Source organism: Calypte anna, chromosome 1 (assembly GCF_003957555.1).
Source record: "Calypte anna isolate BGI_N300 chromosome 1, bCalAnn1_v1.p, whole genome shotgun sequence".
Classification (NCBI taxonomy): Eukaryota; Metazoa; Chordata; class Aves; order Apodiformes; family Trochilidae; genus Calypte; species Calypte anna.
The window spans coordinates 32,203,579-32,224,719 of NC_044244.1; the positions used below are offsets into that span (position 1 = coordinate 32,203,579).

The 21,141-nt window shown below is 38.4% G+C and overlaps 1 protein-coding gene across 1 annotated transcript in view; it reads right to left on the minus strand.

The window, feature by feature from the left end:
* The window catches only part of TAFA2 (TAFA chemokine like family member 2), a 305,923-nt gene that overhangs the window by 90,682 nt on the left and 194,100 nt on the right, over positions 1–21,141 (minus strand). Inside the window, 2 exon segments of the mRNA XM_030468998.1 lie at positions 8,660–8,808; positions 8,811–8,839. Coding sequence (XP_030324858.1) covers positions 8,660–8,808; positions 8,811–8,839 — 178 coding nt within the window.

Sequence of the window (21,141 nt, forward strand, 5' to 3'; positions counted from 1 at the left end):
CTAACAATTAAATTGTAATATACTAAGTGTTTCCTTTACCATGCATATATACAGAGGAAGAGATATCATAGTTTTACCCTCTACTGGTCAAACTGGGACAGGCCACAGCTCAGGATGACACCCATTTCTACATATTGGAAGCAACCACACCCAGATCCTTAGTAATGACATCTTTGTTTCTTTAATTCAGACTTGAGACTCCAAAGTCCACTCCTTGCACACAACTAATTCTTGTGTTCCCTGGCCAGCACAACATGAGCCTGCACCCTCTTTCCCCTTCTTTCAGAGAGAACCATGCCATGCACTGTTCCTGTGCAAGCACAATTATTCCTTTTCTTAACTATTGAGAACAAGATCCAAGTACCACCTCTGGGACTGGCATGCTCAGAAAGGAGGTATCTCACCCAGACATGCAAAGGAATAGTACTAAGTGAGCAGGAGTGGCACTCAGCTATATCTGTCATCACCTTTGAGTGCTAACAAGTACTGGATCAATGGGCAGAAACCAAACACTTTGCTGGGCCAGAACCCCCTCCTCTCTATAGAACATACCTCCAGCTCCCATTTTCCTCCTTTTCACACACTCTCTATCCATCCCAGCCAAGGTTTTAAATATATCAGTCCCTGCATAACAACAGACCACTCAGTTGTATCCCCGAGGTACAATAACTTTACAGTAAATTGACCAAGATAACGTCTTGGTTTTGGTCAGAAAAAATCAAAAGTTTTGATTTCACAGTATCAGTGTATTATGTTAGAATGCACTGGTTTGGGTTTAAGCCAGCAAATCAAATAGTTTACACCATTCCAACACATGTGTTTGCTCTGGTTGTGTTTTTTTTTCATTTGCCATTTCCAAGACATAAGATACGGTATTATTAACAAACTGAGAATGCCATTATTTACCCAGAAGACAATATATAAAAAAATAAACACTTTATTAATGAGGCATTCATGAATCAATCATATAAATATTTAGATAGATCATCAATTCAGTGTACTGGGAACTGAGAGCCACTGAGTGCCCAAAATGACACCATTTAGAGAGATCAGAGACAGCCATTTCCTAAAGCTGTCTGAAGGCAAGCTCTTTAAGATCTGTTTCTCATGATGGGTTTCCCAAATTTTGGAGTACTACAAATTATTAACCTATAGAAGATTAGATCTATTGAGCCAGTTAAATTTTAATTAGGGAAACTAAATGAAAATGAGAAATCTGGATTCTCAGTATAATTGTAATCAACCATGCTTAAGAAAGATATGTTAAAACCAGAACAATTGCAGAGCATGGTCACTAGGTTGATGAGGGGAAATGAGATTTGTTTAGCCCAGTCTCACAGAGGCACTAATGATATGCATAAGCAGAACAAATGAATATAAAGTGACCGTGATGAAATTTAGGGTGGGGAAAAAAAAAAACAAACACCATACCAGAAAATGAAAAAAGCATGAACTTTTGAATTTATGTGCCTGCATCCAAAGACAATTTCTTTTCTTATTTTTCCTAAAGGTGATATGCACCCAGCACTCAAAAAGACCTGCTAAACCTACAAATCTTTACCAACTAGATTACATGGATGAAAGGCTTTTAGGTATTACATATTGAGGATTTTTCTGTGTTCACAAGACTAGGAAATGCATTCAACATAATTGTTAGATTAGGTTGTATCATTCCTGAATTGTCTTTGGAAGGTTTTGTTTAGGTAGGTGTGCTTATACAACCCTGAGACTGTGAAAAATTCCTTGGACAAAAGAAGCAGTCATGGGGAGTCATGTAAAATACATAGGAGGAGGTAATTTAGTTAAGCCTAATTTAGTTTCTGCTTCAACACTCTTATGTCTGAGCATGTTTTAAGATTTCTCTGCTACTTAAATGTATGATGTGTTACTATAAATAAAGCAGCATTTCCAAAAACATTCATTTATGGCTGACTGCTTTAGTGGCTTAGTGAAAGTCAAATGGATTATTTTTGCAATATGTTCCCCCCTATTAAGCCTTCTGTCCTGGCCTGACAAGAACCAAGAGCTTCCCAGAAGAGTGCACTCTAAACTGCAGTTTGGGGAAGCTACTAATGCTGCTGTGCTTGCTTTTATTAGCCATCTTTACCAGCTGAAAACGCTGGCAAGGAACATGGTTTTTGTTCTTGGCTGCAATTCTATGACAAGTGTTTCCAATCTAGGAATTAATTTTTGACTTGCTAAACCAGAAGGATTTCCATAGTGGCAAAAGGAGAAATTCAGCCTGGCACCTATGAAGCTTCATTTAGTTCTGTCCTAAATGCTGTCCAGGCAAAAGTTAGGAAGGACAAGAGAAATCCAGAAAGCAGAGAAGTATATTATTTCCTCAGTTAAAATCTGTACAGTGGGTTCAACTGGCAGCAGAAAATCTTCTGCAGTCTGGTTTTAATTAAAGTTTGTCAGTGATGCTAGTTTCAGAGCTGGTCTAGGGTGTATCTGGCTGCTTTTGAGGAATGAATGTACCACCTGTTGCTCTCAGCCTTGAAGCACTGTACATGAATACAGTGGTAACACTAAGGTTTGCTAGATGCTTTTTAATCACTCTTGCACATACAGATACCACAGAGCTTGCTAAGATACCACAACCCCATAATGCAGGTTGATCTTCAAGAGTTATATCAGTTTAGCTTTTCACATAACTTCTCTGCTTCTATCAACTTCCTTGGAAAGATAGCAGCAGAGTTTTTGAAAACACACAATACATTGCTAGAACTGAAACCCAGAGAATTGATTCATCACTCAGACAATGAAGAAACACCAGAAGCCAGTTTCCAAGAGAGACTTCTGTTAGCCAGATGCCCAAGATTTAGGGACTGTCATCTAGACTCTTTCCAGCTGTGTAATGTTTTCCTGTTTCAGAGTCTCCTTCTCAGTTTGCTGCCATTCACTGTTACAGTCAGTTAGTGCTTCTTCTTAATTCTGTGTTGATTGAAATGAGCTTTGTATAACCCATCACAGGAGGCAATCTATTTGTATAAGAGTTATGGCAGAAACAAATGAAGTAGTAAAAAGAGTAGCCATCCTATTCTTGTATGATCCTCATGGCCAAAGGCAAGATGAGGAGTGATTAAACTCCTCAGTAAATGAGGATTTGGGGTTTCTCTTTCTCTCTTTAGTGAATATTTTAGAAATGCATTTAGCTGCTGCCAAAACCTAGAGCATGTGCTAAAACTTCTAGTTCTATTGCTGCAAAAAGTATAGAATAAAATATCCTTTAAAATTCCCAATTACATGACATGGTATTTCCATCTCACTCATAGTTAGCATGTGTAGGTCTTCTTCAAGCAGTCAGATTTTGGGGGAGGTTTCAATATCCATACATATGGCTGGTAATAAAATTCTAACCTCTTATTTCTTAATTATTACCTCATTCACTGACTCAGTGTTAGGACCTTGTTAACATATTATAAGATATTAATAGATCTTTTATTACCAATTATATTTCAGGATTGCTTTTCATATAGATGCCCTATTCCTAAGTTTATGTCATCTCACTGATTCTATTCCACTGCACTGAATGTAGTAGTTAAAAATGGCTAATAACTCATGTAACATTACAGGTACATTTGGTACCTTTCTCTCCTCTGATTATAGACATATCAGCTCATTAAACACTAGTGTAAGAACACTGGCTGAGCCCTTTTTTTTCTAAAAAGCTATCGGTGTGAAACTAGAGGCTAAGCCCTTCTCTTTTAATGAACCAATAGTATTGCCTTCATAATCAGGGAAGGCTGGGAAGAAATGGAAGGAGGGCACAGTGTTTCAAACAGCATTTACAGAACTGGTGTTTTTTCATGTCTGATTTAAAGCATTTTTAAAATGTCTATTTTGTGCCCTTTTCTCATCGCTACTTTCATTAAAAATGTTGATGTTTGTTATCAGAAAGGTTGCTGTATTTGTGGATATGCCAGATTGAACAGGATTACTCCATGCAGTCATTTAGAAACTGTGTAGTACTACATATACAACATCAAACTTGCATAAATGGTAAATGTGCATATAATAAACAATATAAATATGTACAACAATATATCTTCTAAGTCAGACAGTAATTTGGAGCCGTTAGAGGTCAGGGAGACATTTGTTTCTACAGAGAATATGACAGAATTTTTTATGGTTGCCTTAATGAATAAAATCAGTCATTTTTTGCTCCCAGCCCAATAGCATGCTAACTGTAAAATGTTTCACAGCTCTAATGGGTTTCCTCTCCTGAAGCTTTCAAGGCATAAAAAGACTTTATCTTCAAACTCAATTGAGCCTGCAGCAACCAGAAGGCCCTCTACACTTACAGGATGAGGCTTAGCCCTCTAGCTATTGACATGGAAGTCCTTCCTGTCTGGTTTTATCAGTGATCAGAAGGAAAAACAGATGTAGAACTAAACTCAGAGTGAAATGATTGTCCCTTAGATATTCCCCAGTGGAACTCTCCATGCAAAACACAAATCAGGTCACAGGGCCCCTCCTCCCTCCGAAAAACACACAAAAATCCAATCAGTGCAGGCACAGGTGTTTTACACAGTCTTCCCTAGGCACAAAGGACTCTGGTTTCTCTTATTCTTTCACTTTCATTAATTCTTATGTTCTCACTAGTATGTTGGGTAAGAACTGCTTGATCTCATAACAGCTCGTAAACCTTGTATTTTTCAATAGTGGGTCTGCATAACTGTTCTGTGTCTGAAAGGTGCAAGAAACATTTCAGCAGAAATATGTGCTGTAGCAATATAATAGTGCCCATCTGATTCTTGGCTGATTTTCATGGCCAAAGGCAAGATGAAAAGTAATAACTAATTTTACAGTAGATGAGGATTTAAGGTTTCTCATCTTTTCTTTGCTGAATATTTAGATAAAATGCATTTTATAGCTGCCAAAGAAATTATAGCAAAGACCACAATTTGCAGTTCTATTACCCAAGATAAATTAATACAGTATGACAAAGTGATTCAGCAGACTTGCTCTGTTATTATTACCTGTTTCAGAACTTCCAAATAAAATCAGTCAGCTGCAATGTATGCTAGGTCTCCCAGAGCTCCATTAGTTCCCTTGGTACCTTAAATACAATAATACCTTTAAATACAAATAACTGTTGGAAAGGGAAAGGTTATATTAATGCCTCTCAATATTGTACCAAATAATGAAGTTGTCTAAAACAGAGGTAACAAACTATTTTAGGACCTTCCCTACGCTAGCAATTTTGTAATATTAGTAGTTAATAAGACATATATCCTCAAGGGCTATTAAATTACTTTACAAATGACAGTCTAGGAAATAACATTATTTGCATTTTAAACTGAGGAAATTGAGGAATAGAAAGGCTATTAGACCAAACATAAATGGTGAATCACATTTAAGACATAAAAGAACAGAAATGGTGACACAGATTCATTTAACAGCACTTAACTGGGTCAAGCTAGCAGTATAGTCACACCACTTTCCGTTTCTCAAGATAGAGTAGCCCAGTAAATACAATTTTACTATTATTGACAAAAGACCACAGACTTTTTATTGCCCTTACAGTTATGGATCCGGAGTCTTGTCAGGGCTTGTTTTGGTGTGGCTCGCTGTAACATCAGTTGTCTAGGAGTGAAATAACTATTGTCAAAATTTGATTTGTCTTAGTTTTGGTTCTTAATAATAAGTAGCTATTCCATGTGGACTGAACTATCTAGGACTCTGCAGGAAAAACTGGAAGCATGATGGTCCTAGACTGTAAATACCAATGGTTAAGAAGTGGTCTTGAACAAGTTAAACCTCATCAGTAATTTAATATCTGCTATAAAGAAAAAAAAAACAAACTGAATAATCTAGAAACAATTAAAATAAACAACAATCAAGAAGTCTATGTGGAAAAACAAACAAACCCCATAAAAATAAATCCACAAAGATGCAAGACTGATGAAGACACTTTCCATGTTGCTGATAAAGATGCTGAACAGCACTAATCCCAGTGGGATCCATTTAGAACGGTCTCTTGGCTCTGGTCTCCATTTGGACATCAAGCTAACCACTACTCTTTGAGTGAAACTAGACAGCCAATTCTTTACCTACTGAGTGGTCCATCCATCCAGTCCATATCTTTTCAATTTAGAGACCAGTGTCAAACTTTTTGCACAAGCCCAGGTGGATGACATCAGTTGTTCTCCCCCTGCCTACTGATACTGTGACCACACTGAAATAGGTTTCCAAATTTGACAGGCATGATTTGCCTTTGTTAAAGACATGCTGGTTCCACTAGCCACCTCCACATTTTCCATGTGCCCTAGCAGGGCATTCAGGAGGATCTGCTTCACAATCTTACAGGCAAAGAGGTAAGACTGACTGATATGCAGTTCTCTGGATCTTTCTTCTTCCTTTTTTGAAAATGGGATTATGTATTTCCCCTTTCCAGTCTGTGGGAACTTCACTGCCACAACTTTTAAAACATTATGGAAAGCTGTAGTGAAATGAGGCAATCAGGTGTTGCTAATTACAAGGTAGGAGGCTTGAGCTTGTGTTAAACCTACCTGTGCCCAATTAGGGCTTACCCCAGCTGCGCATGAGCTGGATTGGGTGACCTAATGTGGGCTTAACACAAGATCACACCTCCCACCTCATAATTAGCAACACCTGATTGCCTCACTTCACTATAGAAAGCATCTTTACAACTTCACCCAGAAGTTCCCTCAGGAGTCATAAATGGGTCTCAACAGGTGCCATGAACTTGAGCACTTTCAGGTTCATTAGATGGTCTTGAACTGGTTCTTCTCCTACACTGTGGGATCATCCTTCTCCCAGTCCCTCCCTTTGCTCTCTGCGACTTTGTTGGTGTGGCCAAAGTCCTTGCCAGTGAAGACTGAGGCAAAAACGCTCTTGAGTACCTCAGCATTATCGAGGTCTCCTGTTTCCTTTGGGAGAGGGACTACATTTTCCTTAGTCTTCCTTTTTTTGGTGACCCCCCAATAAAAAATTTCGATGTTACTCTTGATGTTCCAGTTCTATATGGGCTTTAGTTTTCCTAACATGATCCCTAACTGCTTGGACAACTTCTCTGTACTTTTCCCATGCTACTTTCCTTGCTTCCAGTCTCTAGAGTTTGTGTCCAGGAGCATCTTTCTCATCCATGCAGGACTCCTGACATTCTTGTCTGAATTTCTCTTTGTTGGGACATCCTGATCCTTGGCTTAGAGGAGGAGGTCCTTGAATGCTGACCAGATTTCTTGGGCTTCTCTCCCCTCCCCTCCAGGGCATTATCTCATGATACCCTACCAAGCAGATCCCTGAACAGGTCAAAATCTTTCCTCCTGAAATGCAGGGTTATGAGTTTGCTGGGCACCCTTCTTGTTGCTGTAAGGATCTGGAATTCCACCATTTTGTGGTCACTGCATCCCAGGCTGAATATATATGTGTGTGTATATATATATATATATATATATACACACGTAGCATATATACGATAATACCTTTTGCTCATAGCTAAATTTTGAGCATAATAAGACAGAGCCTGGCCAGATCCTAAGGTACATGGACTGCCTTAAGTTGCATGATTCTCTCTGAACATTTCAGTTCTAGTCCCAGAATGAAGCACTGCAAGTTCTCCAGGGTCTCATCCATTCCCTGACAGCAAAAATCCCCCCATCTACAAACTCAGTTACAAATTTTTACTTGGTGTTTAAAAGAAATTACACTGCTTTCAACATATAATAATTATGGTATTTTTGAAAGAAAAACTCATTTTCTAATATGAATTATCAATGAGTAATATCCATTTTCAGAAGGAGGGAGTGAACTCCTGCTCAGTTGCAAAGATAATAATCTGTGAATTGCAAATAACAATTTTCCACAAAAGGGATTTCATCCTTCCTGATAATGGCTCTACTGCTTTCAGTCATACAATATATGGTATTCTTGCATTCTGCCTACTCTGGAATGGTTGCATTTCACTGAAAGGTGACAAAACCTTCTTCCTAATGCATATGCCAAAAAAAAAAAAAAAAAAAAAAGCTATGTAAAGATACTGTAATTTTTATTATTAGTCTCTTTCCAGATGATTCTTCATCATGCAGAGTTAGCACTTTTCAGCTGACAATCACATTGTAGAATATCCTCTTTCTCTCTTCTTTGGTATTACAAAATACCATGACAGATTAATCCTTTTCAGTAGCATGATGCCCCAGCAGGACCATTGAGAAAAAAAATATCCCAGCTTTTTCAAAACCATAGTTCCTGCTACAGAAGCTTTAATTTCTTTAGAATTAATGATCTCTCAGTAAGCAAAAGGAAGAGCAGGAAATTATTGACAGTCATCCTAAAACAAAAGCAGACTTAAACAAACTCAGTGTTTGATGAAGTCCTGGGCAAGGGAATAATGGAGAAAAATATTTTTGGCACTGCAACCACTGTGAAACCAAACAATGCTGAAGTTAAACAATTCAGAGCAGGAAATGCAGTAAGAATAATTTGAGCTTACAGGGAGATCTCTAAGTATGTTGGAATTTTAAAAGTATTGCCCAAAAAGTATAAGCAGGGAAAATTTGCTTAGGGTGACTAAGAAAGCAGTACAGAAGCACAAACAGATGAAATCAGGAGGGGGTAAGTGTAAAATCCAGAAATGGATAATAATAAGTTAGCAAAGGGGAGTTAGGGAAGAAAAAAAAAAAAACAAAACTTTAGAGGACATGGCAAAGTGAAGTAAAATGTCTTGAGCTTTATAGAGAAGGTAAGCTATTAATAGCAAAGGTAGAAATGTCCTGGGTTTTTTGTCTTCCTTTTTCACAAAAAGGTTAATAGTGATCAGTTGCTTCAAGAGACTGCTGTAACAGCAAAGGGATGTGAACATAGGCCAGATAAGAATAAGAATATAGCAGAGAATATTTAGGTATTTGGGAAAGTTATATATATTCAAGTCACAAGTCTTGAGAAAATGTATTGTAGAGCAAAGCAATCTTTGAATTGTTAGTGATTATCTCCCAGACTTCATGGAGAACAGATGAAATCTGAAAGGGATGGGGAAAGATAAATATTGATCTTACCTTTCAGAGAAGAAAAAATAAACACCTGGGGAATAAAAGATCAGTAAACTCAACTTTGTTATGTAGAATGATACTAAAACAAATGATTAAATAATCAACTTACAAGCTCCTAAAAACAATGGAGTAACATTAGGCACCCACTAATAGTTTCTTGAGACAAAAATCTTTTCAATGACAGCTCTGTTTACCTTTTCTTTCTGTCTCTACTTCAGTAAACAGAGAATAAGCACAAGACAAGCCGTGCATGTAGCTAGGGAATGCTTTTACCACAGTCACTCTCAGGGGAAAAAAGAAAAAAAAAAAGCAGGAAGAGATGATCTGCCATGAAATCGTCCTGGCATTGAAAGAGTTGATGAGAATGATCAGTGTCTGTGTTCTACCTGAACACGATACAGAGCAGGTAAAAGAGACATGTTTAAGACAGTTGTCACTAGGTTGTATCACACTGGAAGATGATGTTAGGTGGAGATGATGTAAATCTGCACTATGCATAGTTCTAGTCAGTGCTTCCATGAGTAGTGTGAACAGTGGAAAATCTCCTTAGAAGTTGTGTGGATGATTGAGCTGGGAGGGACTGCAAGCACTTTAGAGATTAGGTTTAGAATTCAAAATTATCTTGATAAATGGGTGAAATGGGCTGAGATCAATATGGCAAAACTCAGTAACAGCTGTGAAGCAGGATGCATATACTCAAACCCAAGCGCACACATATAAACATAAGAAAAAAACTGAGGTATATAAAGACTGAAAAATGGATACAAATCAGCCATGTGCTGCTGTTGCAAAGAAGGTAAATATTTTTCTTTATAGTAGGAGGAGTAGGGCATATAGGAAATAGAAGGCAACAATCCTACTGTGTGAGGCACTAGAGAGCATCCACTGGAGTACAGTTTTCAGCAATACACTTTCAGAAAGATGCAAATAAGCCAAAGAAAATATAGGAGACAGGAATACCAATTAAATGGCCTGGAAAAAACAAGCTGTAAAAAAGAGTTGGAAGAAAGGAGTATATCAAATTCACCATTGCCACACCATGGTCTTTAATATCTTCATGACAGATGAATCCTCCTGACTATGTCTCTTTTTCTTATCAGTTTAAAAAAAAAACAAAACAAAACCAAAAAACAACGACAACAACAATAAAAACCCCAAACAAACCAACTAGGCTTAATTATTCCATATTAACAGCAAATCAATAGCTGGGTGAATTAAAACTAAAGAGCCTATTATCTTTGACAAGCCAATTGTCCCATTTTCAGACTTCCCCACCTAAATCCCAATTTCTTTCAGCATTTCATAATATTCCTGTGCCTGTAGTATGTAAATTAATCTGCCTTTAAAAAAAAGCATAACTAAGCACTACAGACTGGGTTTAGTTCACTATATGATTTATTAATTGGGACACTTATGAGCATAAATTGATCTGTCATTTTCAGGACCAGATACTTGATAACATGCATAATCCTTAAAATATGCAAGATAAAAATAAAAATACAGCCTGTTATCTGCAAGCCATTCTAAATCAGTTGTGAAATCATATCAATTGAAATGAAACTTCTCATCTGATTTCTGCTTCTTTGACTCTACCTGGCTCTCATGATGCCATAAACAAATTATGCATTTTCACAGAAGAGATTTAGTTCCTTTTTGGTGCTTGACCACAGCAAAGTTCCTGACAAGACCTGACATACAGGGTTATAAAACTTACTTCTTTTCAGCTGGCTAAGTGAAGAACTTCAGCCAGAAGATCATACTCCCTTTTTTTACATCAGAAAATGAAGCTGGAGGAACTTTACTACATTATATCATCCATATTCCATAGCCTAGGTGTAGCATTGAACCTTTATTCAAGTACGGAAAATGTCAAAAGAAATCTTCATTTTATTGCTCAGGTAAGTGTCTAATAAATATTGGAAAAATTGCAATCCAAACCCCACTAGACATGTACAAACTAAAAATGACTATCCAGTCAGAAAATGGTGTCAGATTTTCGTCAGAAATGTCTAATTTCAGTCAGAAATTGGAGTTTTTAGGCTAAGATTGTATTTCCACTTTAGTTTTGGGTTTCTGTTGCTGGAGAGAGCATCTCCAAATTTCATGTATTTCCCTTATAGACAAGTATTCTTTCTCCCCTTGTAACATCTGACTAGGACAGAGTGGTAACCCACCAAAGCACATGAATAAGTATTGGAAATTTACTTAAGAGTTTAAGCAATTAATTTGGTTTTTCTAGTAGTTTTTTTGCAGCCTCTTTGGGCTGCAGTTTGACATGACAGCACAAGGTCTTAATTACTTGCTAAGGAATCACAGATAGATGGATAGATAAATAGAAAGAGAAAAGCAGTAAGGTAATTGCTTTTAATGGAGGGGCCAGAGTGGTGGTGAAGAAGGCAGAGATTATAAATGATGCTAAATCAGACCAGTTCTTTTCTTATATCTATGATTCTCCTGTTCATAGCTAGCACTGCAGCAAACTCCATGTTTAACAAGAATTTGAAACATATCATCCCACTGAAGGGATGAGAAAGCTCTTGAAAAAATTCAGTTTTATAAGCTCCCAAGCTTTAAGCGCAGAGGAAAAGGGAGTCTGTCAGGAGAAATCAGCCAGGATCTGGCAGCCCAAGGGAGGTGAGGCTGCTTCAGCTCCACAGCTTGGGTCCAGCTGGTAGTAAGGCTGAGCATGGACTCCCAGAAGGCACACAGAGAGCATATGTATACACCACATATATACAAACATATGCAGCTGGCCATGCAGATAATACGAACAGTGCTCACACAAACAAAAGTGACCTTGTCCTGATGCCCTTTCTGGCTGTGCAGAATGGAAGGTCACTAGTAAGAAAATATGTATGTGTGTGTATGTGTATATACATGTTTAATGTACACATATATATACATATGTGCACAGAGACAGAAAGGGAGATATAGAGAAAGAAATGAGTGTGGATCCTTGCAACATGTGGGCTAAGACACCTATTCTGGGTGTAATTAACTGGCCTCCCAGTCTCCCAGAGTTCCGCAGCTGGCACCTGGGTACAGATGATTCCCCAGGGCTACACTCCCACTCCATTTGCTTGCACATACCCACTCACACACACGTGCACACACACACACACGCATGCATATTTTGGCCAAGACTTCCTTGGTCCCCAGCAGACAACCCTTTGTGCTGCTTTTTTTGGATGTGCAGATGAGCTTTTGCCACCCAAGTTAACAGAGAGAAGCAGTCACTGACCAGCAATAACGTTCAGAGATTTGAAAGAGGTAGTGATTAGGCAGGAAAGTACCCCTCTCAGGATTACAAAAGAAGGAAGTGAAATCTGCAGAAAAGTGAGGTAAATTCTGAACTGATTAGAGGGTTCTTCAATAAAAGCAAAAGAAAACAGATGAGGATCTATGAACTCGATAAAAGAGAAAACATGTATCCCACTGAGAGCAGTTATGGATTGAGTACATGCTTGTTTCCTAGTGCTGTATCACAAAACTGTCAAAACTGCAAATGCAGTGATGTGCAATACTATGGACACGCTATTTCTTAAAGGTTGCCAAAACACACAGTGAGCAGAAGCTCAAACTAGTGTTTGGGAACACTATTTACTCATCCCAGTTACTTACCCAAATATTTGATCAGGTTTGGCAAAACAACACAAGGAAAAATTAGTTTCTCAGCTATGACTCAAAAAGAAATCATGGAACTGTGGTATTTATACAACATGGGAGGTGCCCTACAGTTCACAACAACGAATGCCTGCCAGATGTTTGCCAATTTATGCGTGCATCTTGCCATGGCCCTTCGCAGCATTTTGTATGTAATGGAAGAGAAGCCTGCATAGGAGGAAAGCAAACAAAAGGAAAGAGTAATAGAAATGGACATTTTGAGCAATAGAACAGGGAAAAGATGTCAAGTCCACTTTGTTTGAAGCTTTCTCTAATCTAATCTTCCCTGCATAAAGATACAATAACAACCCATTTTTCTAATTAGACTTCTTAAGAAAATACCAGTGAAAGATTTATTTAAAATTTTGGGCAGACTCCATCCTTGGAAATTTTTAAGACTTGTCTGGATAAGCTCTGAATAACCTGGTCTGATCTCAGAGGTAACCCTGATTTATATTGGAGGTTATGCTAGATACCTCCTGAGGTTTCTTCCAGCCTGAATTGTCCTGTGATTCTGCTATCCTAAAAAAAATGGTGCATCAGAAATTTCATTTGCATATCTGGAAGCAGCCAAGGTGGCAAGAGGTTTGTAAACAAGTCATAGCTACAGATTTCTCTTCCATTGGTTACAACTGTGGATAGATGCGTGATATAGAAGTTCACAGTGGTTTTCCTCAATAAGATTTGAGTTTAAACCAAGTAGTCCAATCAGCCTGAATGCAAATTATCTTAAAATGTCAGTATAAATGTCATCAGACTATGACACAAGGAGAGGGTGAATTTCAGGAAGGAGCCATCCATGCAGAGGAGCTGTCAGCCTCTTTAGCCTGCAGGGATGAGGCAACAGATCTTGGATCTGTACCAATAGCTCCTCTCCTGACCACTGTCTATCAACAGGTTCTTTAAGTACTTGCTTTTCTAGGTTGCCATAACAGTATTGCTGCAAAGCTTTTTTGCATTTTCTTAAATTCATTGTGACCTTCTGTGATCAACTCTTCTGTCAGATAAACCTAATTTTCACTGCTCAAGGATCATGAAGGTTATCACTGATAACTGGCAAGAATTACACATTTGCCAAGGAGGTTCGGGTTAGGGTTAGGGTTAAGGTCAGAAAGATTGTGAAGGTGGAATCGCCATGTCCCATGGTATCTTATATATAATATAGTGGATAGGAAGGAAAAGTTCATAGTAATGGTGCTGAAGGAGTGTATGAAGTCATGATAAATATAAAGTGGGGATTCTGCTTGGGAATTTTTTAATCAGCAGCGGGAAACAAAGATTAAAAGCTGTAAGCATCTCTTCACTGCACCCAAATAAAACTCTTCTGCTGTCCCTGTTTAATTTGACTTGCTCATGCTACCTGTGAATGGTTCATGTTTTTTATTTCAACTACCTATCTTAAAATTTTCTGCAAATGTAAAAGGGAATGTAAAAGATACACAATAATGCAAGAATTGGGAGTAATCGGAACCAAAATGATGTCCCTTCCATAAATATAACTGTATGACTATTGACAATAACAACAAGACTTACTATGTACAAGATTCTGATTTCCATTCAGGCAAGAAATTGTTGCCCTTTAAAAGCAGCTATTCATAACACTGGGGAAAATTCTCACTGTACTGAACATGCAGCAGCTGCTGGGATGCTCAAATGTCATGCTTTCTTGGTGAGGATGTGAAACTATTGTAGAGAATATATGCTAAAAGTAAAATAGCATTAGGGAGAGTTTGGTGGTGTGGAAGATTTACACTTCCTACAGTGTTCCTGAGAACAAGGTTGTTCTTTCTATTTAAATTGTGTCCATGGCAAATAAGAGGTATGGAGAGGCTGACAGAGTATTTATTACCAGTGGATATATAAAAACCAAGAAAGGCTAAATAAACAACCTTTCTTGGAAAGTCATATAGAAGTTGTGTATAGACTACTTCTTGTCTTATCAGTTGCCATCTCAGTAAGATGGTTATAATGATACAGAATTTTCTTACAGTGGTATGGAATGTGTGTTTGCTTGTCCATATGTGATTCTTATTTCCCTTCTTCCAAGAGAGTATATTGTAAATTTACAGAAACACAGAATGTTAGGGTTTGGAAGGGACCTTAAAAGATCATGCCAGGGCAGGATCACCTAGTGTAGGTCACAGGAATGCATCCAGATGGGTTATGGATGTCTCCAGAGAAGGAGACTCCACAACCTCACTGGGCAGCCTGGTCCAGTGTTCTGACACCCTCACAGTGAAAAAGCTTTCTCTTAAGAAAGCTCCTGAGCTTTCTTGGAACCTCCTGAGCACAAACTTGCACCCACTACCCTTGTCCTATTATTGGACACCACTGAGAAGAGCCTGGCTTTATCCTCCTGACGTGCACTCTTTACATATTTACAAACATTGATAACGTTTCCCCTCAATCTCCTCTTCTTCCAGCTAAAGAGACCCAGCTCCCTCAGCCTTTTCTTGTACAGGAGATTTTCCACTCACTTAATCATCTCTGTGGCTCTGTGCTGGACTCTCTCAAACAGTTCCCTGTCCTTCTTGAAATGAGGGGCCCAGAACTGGATGCAATATTCCAGATGCAGCCTCACAAGAGCAGAGTAGATGGGGAGGAGAACCTGTCTCCATTTACTAACCACCCCCATTCTAATATACCCCAGGATGTCTTTGTCCTTCTTGGCCACAGGGACAGACAGTTGGCTCACAGTCATCTTTCTGTTTACTGGAATCCCCAGATCCATTTTCTATACTGGTACATGGGGTTGTTCTTTCCCAGGTGCAAGACTCTACACTTGCCCATGTTGTATTTCATTATCTTTCTCCTCACTCAACCCTCCAGCCTGTCTAGGTCTCACTGAATGGCAGCACAGCCCAGTTTTGTGTCATTAGCAAACTTGCTGACAGCATGCTCTGTTCCCTCATCCAGCTCATTGATAAATACTTTGAACAGTACCAGTTCTGGTACCAACCCCTGAGGGATCCACTGGATACAGGCCTCCAACTTGACTCTGTCCTATTGACCACAATTCTCTGATTTCTTTCCATTAACCAGTTCACAATCCACCTCACTATCTGATCATCCAGACCACATTACTATGTACAAAAGAGTTTTGGAAAGAAAAATAAAGGATAGGGAGTTTGAAATACTATCTGATGCACATACAGTACAATAAATACAGATGGATGTTGATCATGAACCTATTTTCCGCACTGGTTTCCAGATTTTATGTATTAATTTCCAAGCAGAATCTGCTGTACGTGTTTCAAATCCTGCCAAATTAAAGAAATCCACATCTTTCTATGATCTTATGATTCTTTCTGGAGTCTAATCTTTAGATAATCTATAATTTATATTTAATACAAGTGGATAAAATAATGGCATATATATCTTGTTTGTAGCTCAGATGTGATAATTGTTAATAACATAAGCTGATATCTTCCATTAAATTATATTAGATTCCATCAGTTCACCTCATCTTGTTGACTGAGAAGATTAAACATTGCTGAGGAAAAATAAGATCTCTTTGAGTCTCATTTCTTATACTTTCATGAAGGGTAAATTGCAGTGGTGATGTAACCATAAAAATACCCATTTGTTTGCTGAGCATTTTAAGCTAAATTTGTCTTAACACTTGTGTCTAGACAGCTGATTATTAACCATCCAAGAACCTAAAAAACTCTGCCAATCCACTATAGAGCTATAAAACATTTGGTGCTAGACTCAACAGATCATGCTGTGTGTTTCTGTCCTACAATAAAGGGTCATCCTAAAAGTGAAGACTGAAGACTCACTGTACCCTAAACCTTTTTGATAAAGTTGTCAGCAAAAGATGTTAATGGTGATGACTTTGAAATATTAACACTCATCCAATAGAAATGAGTGAGAGAGTGAACAGCTTTGCAAGATCCACTGGGGAAAAAAAAATCCCTATGAAATGAAAACCACTTTCTCATTCAGTGCCAGACTACAAGGAATTAGTCTAATTTGTAAAGGGTTATTAGCATTATTGCAGGCTTTTTTCTGGCCCAGGAAAAGCTTACTGGAACTACATCAAGCTCACAGACAAAATACCTCTACACCATCCTCATAAATTTGTCTAAAAAGCACGTAGCCTTGAGTACCCACATTAAAATGTCACTACTGGTTCTCATCTCTAGCACAAGAATGCTGTGAGGGACATCCCAGGCTTACTAGTAATGTATGGCATTGTACAAAAATTAGCTAAGTGTTGTCCAGTTGGGAAGGACAGGGATTTTTGTTAGCTGGGCACTCACCAGTTGCCTCTTCTGTGAAGTCAAAGGCAAGATCCATTGGAAGAGCTTTCAGTAAGCATACTCCAATGCTAACCATACTGAACTACCTTGCTGAGGGGCTGCACCAGTTCTCAGGCACCAAAGAAGCATTTGCATCATCAAGGATAGCATTTTTTCTTCTGGAGTTGGTTCCACATACTGCAGTGTACTCCACAGGACTATCATAGCACCTAGAAAGCACCCTAGAAGCAATATCGTCCCTGGGTGAATGCAGGCAAAAAAAGCCTGGCACCCACATGAATGCTTTTATCTATGGTGCACATGATAATTTAGGTCAGTCATTGACTGCAAATGCAAAATACCTTAAGACCTTCCTAAGGATTTTAAAAGAATGTATGTTTATAATTTATTTTCATTTCTATGGTGAGGGGATTGCTAATCTGCATTTAGCATTTTGTATTTGATAAATTTTACAGGTTTGACTGTAAGAGGGTTGATTTCCTTGTGAAAGAAAGTATCAATTTAAGTGCAAGCCTCTGTGCTATGTACTCCAGGGACACAGAGTGCTTTTTAATTGGTTTGTGTAGATTGCTTGCTGATTTTTGATACCTTAATAGAACCCTATGGCACTGCTGTGGTTTCCCATTTCCTTACAATTAAGCAGACACCAAGTCCTTAATACAAATGCAGAATTTTATTAAACTTACTTATATACAATTAAAAAAATTCCAGGGTACAGTCCAACCTGCTGATTTGCTAGCAAGGTATAAAACTGCTTTTTATAAACTATCAAACAATGCTTAGTCAAGAAAGAAAAGGGAAAAAAAAAAAAAGGTGTTAATTAAAACTAAAGCTCACCTTGTAAATACAATTTTAAAACTTCCTAAAGGCAAACTGAATGGCAGCAATCTTTGTTTTCTTCACTGCACCTACCTTTTCCCTTATACACAATGTGGAGCCATACCACAACTGAACAAGTGGGGAATATTTGTCCTGTTCCCCCCACAGTTACTTTAGCTGTGTGTTTTGTAAAATATGTGAATGTACGTAATAAATCCCATGTCTGGATACTTGCTTGCTCCCTTCCTTATGGATTACCAGTACTGTATGGCACTTTCCCTGACTGTGTCTGCTCAAATTTTGAAGCTTTGTGAGGAAACCAGAGCGAGGGGAAAAACCAATCTGCAACAGCTGACAGTTCATGATGCCACAGAGACAGAAACAACAGGCAGAATGTCAGCCTGAGGTGGCTATTACCTGTATTTGTTATGCCTTTCAGCTGCTGAAAGATGCATTTGGACCATTTGGGCCATTTGGATTAGTCCTTATTTTTAGTCCAGATGGATTAAGCTGAGAGATGTGATGTGTGCACTCTCATGGTAAAAGAATCCCACTGCACTGCAGTGAAGGTTCAAATGATCTGCAGATGCAGGAGCCCCTAGGAACTGGGAGGCTGAGGGTTTGCATAGGCTCCACTACCAAACTTAAATCCTGGTCAGCCAGACAGGAGGAAAGGATTGGGCCCTCTGTGTTGCATGTGGCTGCATTCATGCTTTGTGTGTGTTTAAGTAGGTGAGGAGAAACCTTCTGTGTCTTAGCCCTCAGGATCTTGTTTCCTCTAATATTACTAGAAACTCAGCTGCAAAACACAAGTTCTTCTGGTGGACAGTTTTTCATGCATACACCAATGGGATGTTTTGGTAAAGAGAAACCCAGGTCTGCTAGGAATTCTTTAGTGTGAACATGAGTCACCACTAGAGGAGTTCTCAGTCCACAGGAAACCTATCTAGTACCAGCCAGCTGATGTGGGGACAGAAATGTTCTTCACTGGTGTCATCTGTCCCTGTATGGCTGCCTCATAGTAAGGACAATGATGTGACTAGAAGTTCTTCCAGTTCTGCTGGCAGTATGGGGACTCCTTCACTTCCTCACAGAAGTAGAAGTGGTGTACTCTGGTTTTGTTACAACTGCAAAGCATACATACCCAATTAAAGGTTCATTGCAAAGAAAATATTATTACCCTATTTAAAAAAAGGAGGGAGGGGGAGAGAGAGGGGACAAGGGGGGGAGAGAGGGAGAGAAGGAGGGGGAAAGGGAGGGAGAGAGAGAGGGAGGGAGAGTGAGAGGGAGGGAGAGAGAGAGGGAGGGAGGGAGGGAGGGAGGGAGGGAGGGAGGGAGAGAGGGAGGGAGAGAGGGAGGGAGAGAGGGAGGGAGCCTACCAGCGTGTTATTGATGTGAGTACAGCATTGTCTGGCTCTGAAAATCCCCAGACCACAGACCCTGTTACACCTACACCCTCTCAGACCTCTGAGAAGTAACTCAGCTCATGCTGCTGGGCTGGTGACTGCTGCTGCTCACACAGGCTCATTGTGAGCTGGCTCAGGAATCTCTGCAGTCTGCTGCATGGATGCCCCAAAGTGCACACAGATCAGCAGACTCTGCAATATTAAAGTCCTCAGCTTACACTCTTAGGCACTCACACAGCATTTTTTTGTTGTTGCAACAGTGAATGAAGCATGTTGAAATTCTGAGCCTACAAGCACCAATATTTTACCCAAACTCATTTGTGCACTTAGTGGTTGATCCACAGCCCACTAGAGACAAAGGGAAGACTGCCATTAACTTCACATCAGGCTCATAAAAAATGAGGCAGATAACTCCCATTAATGTTAATGAGAGTCATGTACATAAATCACCTAACTGCTGATGGAAAAAGAAACCTTTTTTCTGTTCTGCTTTTTATACAGCTTCCACAGCCTGTAATCTTCATCCTTCTCCAACAGCACTGTGAAGACAAAAGCTTTTTCAACAGCTACATCTTTTTAATGATTTTGCTTTCTGTCAATAAGAGTCAAGCTTCATGTAGACAGAATACATTTAATAATACAGTCATTAAACAATTGTATTTTTACATAGTAATGAAAAGACAAAATTACAACAAAATTCTTTCCTCAAAGGTAAATGATTATTTCTCAATTATTTTTGAGAAAGTACAGTAACAACTCTTGGTTTTATTTCAAATTCACTTTTCAGAAAGAAAAAATATTTCCTTAATTATGCATTTTAACTAACAAATATAGCTGTTTTCCATTTTTTTGCTCCTCTTTCCTCAAAGAGCTGGATTTTTTGCTTCCTCACATGTTTGCTTCAGATTGCATTATACATCATATGAAATCCCTTGCCCTACAATTGAAGACATGCACATACATATGCAGAATTATAGGGTTGTGTACAACTCACCCTCTTTACACAGTGTATATATCCTGGGTAGGCTTTTGTATAGTTTAAAGTTTTTTATAATTAATTATATCTACAAAGAAAAAAAAAGAGCTTTCAGATGTTAGTATTTTCTATTTGTATAGAGACATATGTAAAAAATATAAAATACAAATAGATTCTTTTTTTTTTTAAACTAGAAAGTAAAAATTAAATACAGGGTTAACCTCACTAATATTTGAATTTGAAAGGTTTTTTTAAATAACATTCCAGAGACTGCATTTTCCTGTACATTTCAATAATGATGGATGGCCAAGAGACAGTGCAGGAAAAATGAGCTACTGCTAACGACTTATCACCAGCAGGAGCTATTAGGATTCTAGAAAGCATTGCAAACAGATTTTTAGTTTTCAAGACTACACTGTAGCTGCTTTGCTTCACCAGTTTTAGTCTTTCTTTGGCTGCTTATCCTTAACTCCTTAATGTGGCACATTAATTACAGCTTCTCATATGTTCTGTTCTTTTAGGTCCCTGTGTCTAGAAACGTTGCCACTCAAACAGCAAAGTGCAAGCTTTCCATCATTCTAATAGTTAAATAAAGGGAAGGCTGTGCAATTGGAACAGCATGAAAAGTCACCTTGACAATACCCTTACTGGTAAAAAGGAGCTTAAGGCATCACAGTTCTTCACTGTGATTGAGTCGACCACATTTATGACTATTCAGGATATTTTAACAATTTCAAAGTTTGACACGGAGTAAGAAATGCCATTTTGCAATTGCTGCAAAATGATCAAATGCATCAAATGTAAAGAAATACGAACAAAATATCATTTTTTTATTATGTAAGCCGACAACAAGCTTAGTCAGGTAGGAACTTGAATAAATATTGAAGTTTTTGTAATATCTGGCCCAGGTAGTCAGTATGAAATTTAAACCTAAGAAGAAGTCTGTAAGAAGCTTAAGTCACCAACAAGGTTCAAGTTTTATTTTCGGGATTTAA